A 14,114-nucleotide genomic window follows, 5' to 3' on the forward strand; every position below is an offset into this window, starting at 1 on the left:
AAATGGGGACTTGGTTTGTTCCTGGAGGCTCCGGGCAACCACTTAACCCTGGTTACCAGGGGGATGGAGGCCAGGGGCCTGGGGCATGGCCCTTCCTTTAATCAGCAGGAAACACTGCCTTCCCCTCCCAAGCGGTTTGCTCGGCCAGTAAATTAAACCTGCCCAGAGAGCGTGATTTTCCTGCAGTAGGTCAGGGTTTAGGGAAGTGTGATTCAAGCAGGAAAACAAGCAGCTGAGATGAATGTGCACTGGATGGGACCATCCCCATATTCAGCCCTAGCTGAGCTGAGCGCACTCAAACCACCTCCCCGCTTCCCAATTGTCCTGGAAGCGGCAGAGTCCACCTCCTGAGGAGTTACAGAAGCGCATTGTCAGGAACTAGGCTTCCAACCTGACTTTGTTTTCGAGCTCCGAGCCGTTTCCAGTTCCAAATAATAAGGTGGCATGTTAATTACTCTCCCCCCTCCATCCACCTTTCTGCGGCTCTCACGCCGTCATGGGCAGGCCTATGGGGGTGTGCTTTCACGGAAAACAGCTCCAGATCTTTGGGTGGAGGGAACAACAGCTGCGGCTCTGTTGCTGCATTTCTGAAAGGATCCCACAAGTCAATGAAAAAGGAACCGTTGGCCACTTAAAACATAATAATTACTTCTGTGAATACTGCTAAATTAAATAAGTGTTATCCCCATGCTTTTTTTTCTCATGACTTCGGTTTCTTTTAAAGAAAACATTTTGTGACTTCTTGAGCTGATCTATTTGCAAGGCAACATGAGGAACGTAAAGCAATTTTTTTTTTCTGGCCCTTACATGGTCCTCTATCTCCCTGTTATCCAGCAGACAGTTGGGAAGGGACATGAGACAAGGACCAGGGTGACCACAGTGTCAAATCACCTTCACACGTTTTCAAAGCAGCCATGGAGGGAGGGACTTTCGCAGAAACCTCTAGATCAGGGTCAGCAATGATAGTGAAGCAGCCCATCGGTGTTCCCTTGTCTGCCACCATCACCCCTTGTCCTCTGTGCCTCCTGAATTGAGATGTTGTTTTTGTTAGATGTCAAAGTGTCCTTTCCGACTCATAGCGACACTGCACAACAGAATAAAACACTGCCTGGTGCTGCGCCCTCCTCTTTGTTGTTGTTATGTTTGAGCCCATTGCTGTTGCCACTGTATCAATCCATCTCATTGGGGGTCTTCCTCTTTTCGTGGACTTTCACTTTACCAAGCATGATGTCCTTCACCAGGGACTGGTTCCTCCTGATAATATGTCCAAAGTGTGAGAGACAAACTCTTGCCATCCATGCCTCCAAGGAACATTTCTAGCTCTACCTCTTCTAACACAGACCTGTTTGTTTATCTGATAGTCCATGATATTTTCAATATTTTTCTCCAACACCATAACTCAAATCCATCAGTTCTTTTATGGTCTTCCTTATTCATTGTCCAACTTTCACATGTACATGAGGCTGTGGAAAATACCATGGCTTGGGTCAGGCACACCTAAGCCCTCAAATTGAAATCTTTGCTCTTGAACACTTTAAAGTAGTCTTGTGCAGCGGATTTGCCTAGTGTACCATGTCATTTGATGTCTTGACTGTTGCTTCCATGAGTGTTGATTGTGGATCCAAGAAAAATGAAGTCTTTGACAACTTCAATCTTTTTGCCATTTATCATGATGTTATTTACTGGTGCAGTGGTGAGGATTTTTGTTTTCTTTACACTGTGGTGCAATTCATACTGAAGGCTATGGTCTTTGATCTTCATCAGTAAATATTTGAAGTCCTCTTCACTTTCAGCAAGCAAGGTTGTATCATCTGCATATGGCAGGTTGTTAATGAGTCTTCCTCCAATCCTGATGCCACATTCTTCTTCATATAATCCAGCTTCTGAGATTATTGATTGAGATGAAATTCATGAAGTAGCAAATGAACAATTTGAGAGTGAAGAATGCAGTGATATTTAGTACATTTACAGTGTTGTGCTACTACCAACTCTATCTAGTCTCAGAACACTCTCTTTACCCTCAAAGGAGATCTGCACCCACCGACACCCCAACTCCTGGCCTCCATTCATCTATTTGTGTCTCTATGGATTTGTCTCTTCTGGATATTTGTTACTGATGAAGTCCCACAACATTGAGGTCTTGGGCATCTGGCTTGCCTTACTCAGCACCACGTTGTTAAGTCTCATCCATGTTGTAGCATGTATCAGGGTGGAAGCACTCCCGAGTGAATGGATAAACACAGTGTGATCTATCTATACAGCAAAATACAACCCAGCCATAAAGACAACTCTTTTGCTATTGATTGACTGAGTAATACTACATTGGGGGACTAGCCCAGATTGTGTTGATCCATTCACCAGCCAATGGACACTTGGGCTGCTTCCAGCTTAGCTCTGTGAATGGTGTTGTAGTGAATATGCATGAAACATACTTGCTAGATCCTCTGTCTTCATTTCTTCCAGACATCTGTCTGTCTAGGAGTAGAATTGCAAACTCTGAGGTTTTTCTAATCTACTCGTTGCTCCTCCTACCCCTCCCTAGGGCCATGTTTTAGCATCTCTATGCTCCAGACTATTTCTGTTATGGCTTGCTGCCATACAGGCAGATCTCAGAGATACGCAGGTTTGATTCCAGACCACTCCAGTAAAGGAACACTGCAATAAAGCGACTCACATGATTTTTGGTTTCTCAGAACATATCAAAGTTATGTGTACACCATTATTAAGTGTCGTAGAGTCGATCCGATTCATAACAACCCCGTATAGAGTTTCTAAGGCGTTAAATCTTTGTGTGAGAAGAAAGCCTCACCTTTCTCCCATAGAGTAGCTGGTGGGCTCAAACCATTGGCCTTGTGGTTTGCAGCCCTGTGCTTATCTTATGGAGCCACACTGCAGTTTATTAAGTGTACAGTAGCATCCTGAAGAAGTCTGAAATAGTGTGAAAATGACCGAAATGTGACAAAGAGGCATGAAATGAACACACGCTGTTGGAAAAATGATGTCAATAGACGTCTTTGGTGCAGGATTGCCACAAACCTTCAATTTGTGAAAAATCAAAACCAAAAATACAGTATTTGCAAAGAAAACTAAAGCAAAGCACAAGAAGACAAGGTGTCCTTCTGTGTTTCTGAATAACTCTACTTGACATCAACAGTCTCTTTAGGACCGACCCCAAAGAAAGGCCCATCCTAGACTGACAAGCTATAACCCGACATGCCCAGCCCAATGGCCCGTAACCTCTCGGCTCTGATATTCATGATCTGTGTAGTTCTCTCTCCTCATTAGGCAAGGAAATTCCAGAAGCCCTCTCCAGGGCCTTGGTGGCCCCATGGAACTGCCCACCTGGCTCAGGTGCTGGGGAGCAGCATAGAGCAAAATTTCACAGACAACAAAATGAGTCAGTTCCCACATTATGAAGCCCTCCCGGGAAGTTTGAACACATTCAGTTCTGCAATTTCCAAGACTACAGACGTAAATGGAAACAGTTCAGGAACACATATTTCACCATTGATCCTGGGCCTGGATGCCGGTTTCAGCAGCCTCAGCCTCTGTCCTACAACTGGCATTTGGGCCGCTCTCCCTTGCTCTCCCCAAGCAGAAGGGTCAGACATGTCAACAGGTCTCCGCAGGAAGTCTTCATAGTACATTCCAACCTGGGGGCTCACTTGCAGCACTGTTTTAAACAACATTCTACTGTGTGCCTTAGGGGGTTTGCAGTGACTGATCTTCAGGAGGAGAGTTTCTGGTTTTTCTTCTGAGTAACCTTTGGACGGATTCAAACCTCCAGCTTAGCAGTCTAGGAATGTGCTAGACAGTAGTCCCTGCTTACCCTTGGAAGGTATATTCCAAGAACCCCAGTGGATGCCTGTAATCATGAATAGTACCAAACTACATACGATGTTTTTTTCCTATACCGACATGCGACAAGTACGCAGAGTAGCCCAGGCGGACAGGGCACAGCTCAGCTGCCCACCCAACTGTGTTTTCCAGGCTTCTGCCCAGTGGAGGAGGAGGAAACTGGCTTTGGGTGGACGGGGCCGGCATGAGATTTCATCACACAACTCAGATGGCACACAATTCAAATACTTTCAGACCGCAGTTGCTCTAGGGTAACCGAAATCGTAGAAAGAAAAACCAGGTATATACTGTATTTCTCGGGAGTCCTGGTGTGGTGTTGTAGCACTGGACCGCTAACCACAAGGCCGGTTGTTCAGACCCACCAGCCATTCCACGGAAATTCTACAGAGTCGCTGTGACTCAGAACCGACTTGATGGCACTTAATAACAACAACTATATTTCTCTGTAAACTTGACATGTCTGTTGCCGTTGAGTAGATTCTAACTCATAGCACCCTTTGCATGAAAGAAGGAAACATTGTCTGGCCTTGCTCAACTTCATTAATTCTCTCAAATCCATTGTTTTGGCCACTGTGTACTTTGAGAGTCTTCTAATGTCGGAACCTCTCCTCCAGCACTGTACCCCAAGGTGATTTGTTGTAATCCATAGGGTTTCCATTGGTTCATTTTCAGAAGTAGGTCAGAAGTCTGTCTTAGTCTGGAAGCTCTGCTGAAACCGATCCACCACGGGTGACCCTGCTGATGTCTGAAATACTTGTAGCCTAGCATCTTACATCACAGCAGTAGGCAACAAATGGACAGGTTGGGACAGGGAGTGTAATGGGGATCAGGGAAAACTTGGCTGTGCTGGGGTAGCTGAAACAGCTGGTAGAATGTCATCCTAGGGACCCTTTAACATAGAGGAACAGCTGTGCTCCAAGTGAGGCCATGGTAGGATCACCAGAGTAGAGAAGGTGGGCTGGTGGCATGTGAAGTTCTGAGTGTCTTCAGTTCCTATTATATCCCATGCAGAGCCTAAGACACTGTATTATTCCCTCCAGGTGACGGCGACGTTGTAAATAACATGTATGAGCCCGACCCGGATCTCTTGGCTGGCGAGAGTGCCGAGGAGGAGACAGAAGACAGCATCATGTCCCCTATCCCCATGGGACCACCCTCCCCCTTCCCCACCAGCGAGGACTTCACCCCCAAAGAGGGCTCACCCTATGAGGCCCCTGTCTACATTCCTGAGGACATTCCCATCCCTCCTGACTTCGAGCTGCGAGAGTCCTCCATCCCAGGGGCTGGCCTTGGCATCTGGGCCAAGAAGAAGATGGAAGTCGGGGAGCGGTTTGGCCCCTACGTGGTGGCGCCCCGGACCACGCTGAAGGAGACTGACTTTGGATGGGAGGTGAGTGTTTTGTGTCCGAGCATGATTGATCACGGCTATTTATCTTGCGTGCCATCTATTTATAAAGCTGGCCTGAGCAACCACTGCCCCAAGGCGGGCGCCCGGGTGGAGAGAGCGTTCGAATGTCACATTTCCCAGGCTTATTTTATCCCGTAGCTTACATTACGAGACTCAGAAAACATTGGCGGTCCTGGAGGACGCCTGTCAGCCCCCCAGGCTGTGCCGGCTCTCTTCCCGGAAATGTGTCTTTAATGAGCTCATGTCTTCAGACATCCTTGCTGCTGTGGGGATCAAAGGTGCTAAGATTGCAGTGGCAAGGGAGCGGGAAGATGGAGCAGATGTCCTGGGAACAGGGGCATGGCTCCTGCAAAAGTTTCTGCCTATAAGGTTTTATTCCTGGCCCGAGCCGCGTGGGGCTGCTTCTAAAACATTCCTGATGGCAGTGCTGATCCCAGACGCTGTGGGCAGCGTCTAGGTCATGAGGTTTTTTTATAAGAGGTTTCCACAGAAACCTGGAGCACTGTTTCTAGGATTTGTGTGGGGCGCAGCATCACATCTTGCTGGTTAAATTCCCCTCGTGGTTCCTGGGAGCCTGGATGGGCTGAGCTGTCATGGGGCAGGGCTCAAAGGGAAGGTGCATTAGGTGAGAGGGTACTTCTGTCCCTGCAGGCTGTCTTCTGGGACTGCTCAGGGCAGGGTCTCTGAGGTGTCCTGTTCCAGCTGCTGGATGCTTGGCCCCAAGGTTTTGGCCTCTGAAGGTGTCTCCTGGGCTTAAGAGACCCCCACAACCATGCTTCTTCATTGGCACTGGCCTTCTTGCTGGCCCCACACAACAACCAACTCTCAGTGATATTTTTGGCAGAGACTCTGTAGAGGCAGAAAACTCAGACACAAACCTAGATTCCTTCTGGGTGTTTCACAACTTTCACAAGTGCTTGGGTTAAGGTCAGTTCCAGGAAGGAGCAAATATTCCAGGGAGAGAAGAGGTCAGCCGGAGTTGGAGAGTTGGAGGCTGTTTCCTCCCAGCGTGAGGAGAGAGGAGTGAGTGTCCTGGGTCTGGTCCTGTCATCTCTCTCAACTTTTAGGTGGCTTTGGGAAGGTTCCAGAACTATTTTGTGCCTCAGTGTTTTACGGGGATTGAGGAGAGAATGCAGATGTGTCTTATTTCCCTTGCAATGCTCGATGGTTTTCCAAAATTGCCCTTTGGTTCCTAGGCCCCTTCTCCAGACATCAAATACACTAATGCATTTCCTCTTTGAGGATTCTTGGAGGTCCTGAGACCCCAAGAAGCCCTGTAAACACCTTTTGAGGGACATCGAGAATGGTTGAATGTGTTACTTTGTGTCTTGGGGGTTGGTGATAGGTTACCCACACTTCCCACAGAATGGGGACATCTCTTCTTCTTGTGGAGAGGCAGGAGAGTCTCTTGTGGATTTCCCAGGGTCCCTGAATTACAGGTGCCTTTAGAGTGCCAGCTGGCCAGGTTGTGTGTGGTTCGTGGTGGCACCTGGGAGTTTGTAAGATTCATAGTCATGGGCACAGAGGAACACAGGAGCTTCTGATCTGAGGGACTGACTGCAGTTACAAGTTCTGCCATGGTGGGCTCAAAGATCTACATGGGTGGTCGGCTTGGCTAAGTGAACCAATGGGTGGGCCCGCTGGAGTTCACGCTAGTGCAACACAATGGGTGTCGTAGCTCAGTAAACAGGGTCACCTTCAGAACAGATTGGCCAGGGGCTTGGAAACAAGTGAGGCTAGAGGGGAAGAGTTTATAACCGCAGCCCATCTGGGGGCATGTTACCCCTCTTTTATGACTCATAGGGTGGCACCTTATGTTGTTGTTGTTGTTAAGTGCTATCAAGTCTGTTCTGACCCATAGCGATCCTGTATAGGGTTTCCAAGAAGCGGCTAGTAAGTTTGAACCCCTGACTTCGTGGCTCAAACCAACCTTGCAGTCCAGTGCTTTATCCCACAGCACCACACCAAGACTCCGGCGCCTTATGGGACTAAGGAAAGCATTTTTCCAACACTATGACAGCTAAGTGTGTTTGGCTGTGGCAATGGCTGTGGCTTTGTTGAAGCGTCCTGTCAGGCCCTTCTATGCCTAGTTGGGCGGGAGAGGAATTTAAGGGTGTGTACCGAAGTCTCAGAAAAGCTTGGGACAATTTAATCAGTGAGTGACTTTTAGATGTTAAAGGACAAATTGACCAACAGCGGTAGCTCCTGTGATAACCGTGAGCTGGTTTTGTTCTTGTCTGCTCTGCTTGCTTTTTAAAAAGAAAAGGTCCGTATCACCGGTACTCGCCAGTGCCAGGCCTGGTGGGGGCGGGTGGTGGCTATTATCTGCCATACTGTTGACTTTGCAACATTATTTATTCCTGGTGTACGTGCGGGAACGTTCGCTCACTGTGGTGAACCTCAAGTTTCTGCAGCGGGCTTTGTTCCGTAAGCCTTACCTGACAGCTACCTTGAACTCCGGCACTCAGAAATATTTACCTGCCATCCACTGCCCTCCAATAGAGCTGCAGACGCACCCCAGCATTAGCTCACGAGACGGTGTTTTCTTTGTGAATTCAGGCCGCCTTGGCTACTTGCCTTTGTGTCTGTCTTTGGGCTCCACTGCAAACAAAGGAACAAGTAGGAAACAGGCCCCCCAAATTCTGGTTGAACCCACTTTTGCCTGGATAAAATCATCAAGGCAAAGTGTATTCGTCTTCAGCTTAGCCATCATCTTTGCAGCCATTCTGGAATTTTCCACAAATCTCTAGAAACAGAGCAGTGCTGTCTGGCTTCGTTATCTGTCTTCCTCATGGTGGAAAGGTGGCTGCCCTGTTGCCCTTATTAGTTATTGTGGGTCCTTGGTTGTGCAGCAATGTGTCTTATCTTCTTATCGCTGCAGACAAGATTAGGAACAGGGCTCCAATGCCCCTGGTTTTTAGTGTGGGTCCAGGCAAGCGTGTGGGGCCTCTCATTAACCTCTAACACAAACAAGGTAGGCTTAACCATCAAAACCATGTCTGTCTGTATTTCTGCAAAGACCTTCCCCTAGGCCTGTCAGTCCTGACTTGTGACATCCCAACTGCATGCGGGGGAAGGAAATGCTGCCCGGGCGTGCTTGGTTCCCATACAGAGTCAAATGGGGATTGGAACATTGTGATCCAGCGGGTTTTTTGAAGTAGATCTCCAGGCCTTTCTTCCTACCCTATTTTAGTCTGCAAGCTCTTCTGAAACCTGTTCATCACCACAGCAACACACAAGCTTCCCCTAACAGATGAGTGATGGTTGTGCCTGAGGAACCTTGGTCAGGAATTGAACCTGGGTCTTCTGTATGAACGACAAAAATTCTTTCACTGAATCAGCACTATTCTCAAAGCAGACCTGTGGCTGTTGTCAGATACTATCCAGTCAGTTTGACTCATAGCGACCCTGTGTAGGGTTCTGAAGAGCAGCTACCCACCTTACAGTTAACAATTCAGTGCTTATCCTACAGCGCCACACCAGGACTCATAGAGATATATAAAATGCAGTTAGTCCCTGACTTATGACCAACGACTTCATCATAAATCAGATCTGATAGGCAAATACTACCCACTCCCTTTTTTTTTTTCTCCATTATTGTTGCCTTTTATTATCAATATCTTTATAAATCTTGTCCTTAGTTTATTCTTGAGGGCTAGAAACATTTCTCATAAACCTATAGGTATATTTCATTCTGTATAGACATTTTAAAAATACACAAATCCATTTTAAAAAAAAAGGACAAAGTCGGCATTTTGTCAGTTGTGGTATTGTTGTGGAAGGTTCTGGATCATCTGGATTGTCCCTGGGCATGGAGATGGTGTTTCCAGTCAGAACGTTAGTAAGAGTTGTCTGTTTGGCCCTGTTATGATGTTGTGGGACTCGGGTTGGGGGTGGGGTGGTGCTGTGTGCCACTGAGTTGGGTTTCCGAGGCTGTAAATTTTTACGGGAACAGTAAGACTCACCATTTTTTTTGCACAGAGTGGCTGGTGGATTTGAACTGTTGACCTTGCAGTTAGGATTTAAATGTGTAGCTCTCTAGGCCACCATGGATCCATCCAGTATTATATACAGAACATGTTACTGATGATAAGAACTACAAAAATAAATGCATAAGGCCATAAAGGCACTTTATTATAGTGAAAATATGTTATAAACCCATACTACCTGTAACTAACAAGAGTGGGATGTCTGCAGTGGAATATGGGTGACCCCCAGGACTGTGTGAGGACTTCACAGGCCAGCAGATGAGCAAGTGTGATCATAAGAGCATGTGTATAAAGGTATGTATCACTTAATGTCTGCGAAGTAGAATGTTACGTAATTCAGACATTGAGTGGACAGCATATTACTATACACAGGCAGGCCTTAATACAATTCGAAATCCCATAAAGCCCATTCTATTAAAACCTTACGGGAACCACTGGACAAAGTCCGAGAGCTGTATCCACCAGAGGCGGGCTTTACTGTGTGTGAGGCTCAGTAGAGCAGGGGCTACACTGGCAGCTGGATTGGGACTTTGCACACATCTGGGTGGTCGGGAGGTTACATAACATGGTAGAGAAGTGTCCTAAGGGACTGGGTGGGGAGCGGGTTGTGGGTGCTAGGAACATGGCTTGGCCCACACTGTCCTGTAGATGTGGCCACTCACTGACCATGTGAGCGCTCCAGACTGACACTGAGGAGTCATGGTGAGTACCAACCTGCCTTGGGAGGGAAAGGTTGCAGGGTTGGTGAGCAGGTGAATGGGTCACGGGGAGCATGAGAGGAGAAGGAGGTGCAACAGAGATAAGGTACTTCTTGCAGCCCGCTGCTTGTTCGCTTCAGGGGTTTGATGTCTTTAAAACTATTAGGGGCAACTGATAAACAAAAGGAAAACTGCTTTCCCTTTTACAAAAACAGCCTATGGGACTGTGGATGTTGCCCATTGGATGTTAAGCGAAGCCTGTTTGTGTATATCTACTCCTCGCCTATTTCATGATTGGACATTTTGCATTAATGACAGTGGTAAAAAACGGAAAAAAAAAACACACACACAAAAAAAAACCCTACCATCTGAGTAGTATTCATATTAACAATGTACTACCGGCAGTAATGAACACCGACAGGCAAGGAGACAGAAACGCTGACTGTGATGGTTCAAGTTAGGGTGTCGTCTTGGCCTGACATGTCTTTCGGTGGTTTGACAGCTAACTACCAATGGGATCTTTAAAGATGGAGTCATCCTCCATTTGGTGATCTGGTGTGGTCATCCTCTGTTTTCTTATAATGGCCAGGTCTTTGGAACCTAACCATGCCGATAAGTGAGAATGTGTATGTTTGTGTGTACACATACATAGACATATACATGCATATATATGTGGTTGTTGATGTTGTTAAGTGCCATTGAGTCAGTTCTGACTCATAGCAACCCTGTATAGGGTTTCTGAGGAGCGGCTGGTGGGTTTGAACCACCGACCTTGTGATTCACACTGACCTTGTGGTCCAGTGCTTTATTCACAGCGCCACACCAGGACTCCATATACATATTGGTGGTGGTTGTGTGCTTGTGTTCTGCCTCATAGTGACCCCGCCCTGTATAGGATCTCCAAGGCTATAAATCTTTACTGAAACAGAGAGCCTCATCTTCCTCCCACATAGCAGCTGGTAGATTCGAACTACTGACCTTGCAGTTAGTAGTCCAATTCGTAGCTCACTATGCTACCGGGACTCCATCTAAACACACACGTACACATCCATCCATCCATCCATAAATGTTGTTGTTGTTGTTGTTATTAAGTACTGTTGAACGGGTTTCTGAAGGGTTTCTGAAGCTTTAAATCTTTGCAGGAGCAGAAAGTCCCATCATTCTCCCGTGGAATGACTGGTAGGCACAAATCAACGTTGTGGTATACAGTCCCATGCTTTTCCTATAGAGCCATATACTCTCACACAGATGCATACATGTGATTACAAGTGGGGCTGCCAACCTCAAGGTCAGCAGTTCTAAACTACCAGTGATTCCATGGGAGAAAGGTGAGGCATTCTGCTCCCGTAAAGGTTTACAACCTCAGAAACCCTGTGCAGGGTCACTATGAGTTGGAACAGACTCCACGGTACTTAACAACAACATACGTATGAGGGTGGCTCAAAATTATCTGCACTCCAGTTATATTAAAACATCTGTTGTCTGCAATGTCTTATCAGCACTTTGTGCTCAAGGTCACTGCTGTGTAGGTGTGATTGTGGACATCTGCAGACATTATTTGGACTGGTACTAGAAGGAAGGTAAACGTTTCTTTAAAAAAATCATTACTGGTGATGAGACATGGATTCATCACTATGAGCCTGAGAGTAAATGGCAGAGTATGGAAGGGAAACAACCTCAATCATCAACCAAGAAAAAATCCAAAAATCAACCATCAGTTGGAAAATTGATGCTTACAGACTTCTGGTATCCTCAAGGGCCAGTATTGGAACACTATTAGGAAAAAGGTTCAACAATCAACAGTGCTTGTTATGGTGAGATGCTCACTGAAGAACTGAAGCCTAAACTTGGGAGTCAATGCAAAGGACTGCTATCCAAGGGTACTGTGGTCTTGTTTGACAATGCACATGCACACATCTGTGCCCACTGACATCTGTGCCCACTGTTGACTCTCTGCAGAAAGTTTTTTTTGAGGTGTTAAAGCATTCTCCCTATAGTCTTGATACCCCTTCATCAGATTTTCACCTGTCTGGTCCCCTGAAAGCAGCCCTTCGAGGATGAAGATTCACCTCTGATGAAGAAGTGAAGACAGTGGTGCATTCATGACTTGTAGCTCAGGCTAAAACATTTTTTAATAAAGGAATACAAAAGCTTGTTGACAGATGGACAAAGTGTACTGAAAATCAAGGCAATTATATGGAAAATCATGTATCTGTCCTTTTTAAAACTTGATTGAAATCAATTCTGCAGCCAGAATGCAGATAATTTTTGACTCACCCTTATGTGTATGTATTTATATATATACACATTGTCATTGTATATATATATATATATATATATATATATATATATATATATATAATGTATATATATATATATATATATATATATATATATATATATATATATATATATATATATATATATATATGTATAAAATATATATGTATATATACACATATGTATATATATACATTATATATATATGTGTGTGTATATATATGTCAAAAATTGTCTATATTCTGACTGTATAATTTATTTTAATCAATTTTAGAAAAGACAGATACATGATTTTCCATATAATCTCCTTGCCTTTCAGTACACTTTGTCCATCTGTCAGCAAGCTTTCATATTCCCTTATTTAAAATGTTTTAGGCTGAGCTGCGAGTCATGAATGCACCGCTGTCTTCACTTCTTCATCAGAGGTGAATCTTCATCCTCGAAGGGCTGCTTTCAGGGGACCAGACAGGTGAAAATCTGATGAAGGGGTATCAAGGCTATAGGGAGGATGCTTTAACACCTCAAAATAAGTTTTTGCAGAATGTCAACAGTGGGCACAGATGTGTGCATGTGCATTGTCATGCAAGATCACAACACCCTTGGATAGCAGTCCTCTGCATTAAATCCTAAGTTTAGGCTTCAGTTCTTCAGTGAGCATCCCACCATAACAAGCACTGTTGATTGTTGAACCTTTTTCCTGATAGTGTTCCAATACTGGCCCTTGAGGATACCAGAAGTCTGTAAGCATCAATTTTCCAACTGATAGTTGACTTTTGAATTTTTTCTTGGTTGACAATTGAGGATGTTCCCATTCCATGCTCTGCCATTTACTCTCAGGCTCGTAGTGATGAATCCATGTCTCATCACCAATAATGATTTTTTTAAAGAAACTTTTACTTTCCTTCAAGTATCAACCTAAATTTTGTTTGCAGATGTCTAAATGCTTTTGTTTATGCTTCCATAAGTTGTTTTGGTACCCATGTCACAGAAACTTTTTGAACCCCAAGTCTGTCGTGAATTATTTCATAGGCAGAACCATGGCTGGTTTGCAAATGATTCACCACATAATTCACTGTCATTGGTCTGTTTGACAGAATCATTTTATATGCACACTAAAGGTTGTCATCAACCATGGATGTAGATGGGTGTTTTAATATAACCCAGAGTGCAGATAATTTTGGACTCACCCTCCTATAGTATATGTATTCTCTGTGTGTGTGTGTGACTACAGGATAATCGCTGGCAGATAGATAGATAGATAGATAGATAGATAGATAGATAGATAGATAGTCATGGCACTATAAGATAAGCATTGCACCTCAAGGTTGATTTTAACCACAAGGTGAGTGGTTCAAACTTACCATCCACTCCTCGGAAATCCTACATAGGTCACTATGAATTGGAACTTACTTGATGGCACCTAACAACAATTATATATATGTATGTATGTATGCACATACATACATACATATAGCAATGGTGGCTGTGTGCCGTGGAGTCAGTTCCGACTCATATATATATATTTTGTTGTTGTGAAGTGCCACGGAGTCGGTTCTGACTCATAGCGAAAACTGCACAGGGTTTCCGAGGCTGTAAATCTTTACGGGAGCAGAAAGCCTCTTTTTTTTCCTTTGGAACAGCTGGTAGTTTTGAACTGCTGACTGTGAGATTAGCAGCCTGATTCATAACCACTATGCTACCAGAACTCCATATATATATACATATATATATATGTGTGTGTGTGTGTGTGTGTGTGTGTTGTTGTTGTTGTTGTTGTTAAGTGCCTTCGAGTTGGTTCCTACCCATAGCGACCCTATATAGGGTTTCTGAGGAGCAGCTGGTGAGCTTGGACCGCTGACCTTGCAGTTCAAACAGCTTTGC

General features: G+C 45.1%; 1 protein-coding gene across 1 annotated transcript in view; it reads left to right on the forward strand.

The window, feature by feature from the left end:
• The window catches only part of PRDM16 (PR domain containing 16), a 421,338-nt gene that overhangs the window by 103,043 nt on the left and 304,181 nt on the right, over positions 1–14,114 (forward strand). The window contains exon 5 of the mRNA XM_006871783.1: positions 4,899–5,248. Coding sequence (XP_006871845.1) covers positions 4,899–5,248 — 350 coding nt within the window. The remainder of the gene's footprint in view (positions 1–4,898; positions 5,249–14,114) is intronic.

The sequence above is a fragment of the Chrysochloris asiatica genome, unplaced genomic scaffold (genome assembly GCF_000296735.1).
Source record: "Chrysochloris asiatica unplaced genomic scaffold, ChrAsi1.0 scaffold00173, whole genome shotgun sequence".
In the NCBI taxonomy this organism is placed as follows: Eukaryota; Metazoa; Chordata; class Mammalia; order Afrosoricida; family Chrysochloridae; genus Chrysochloris; species Chrysochloris asiatica.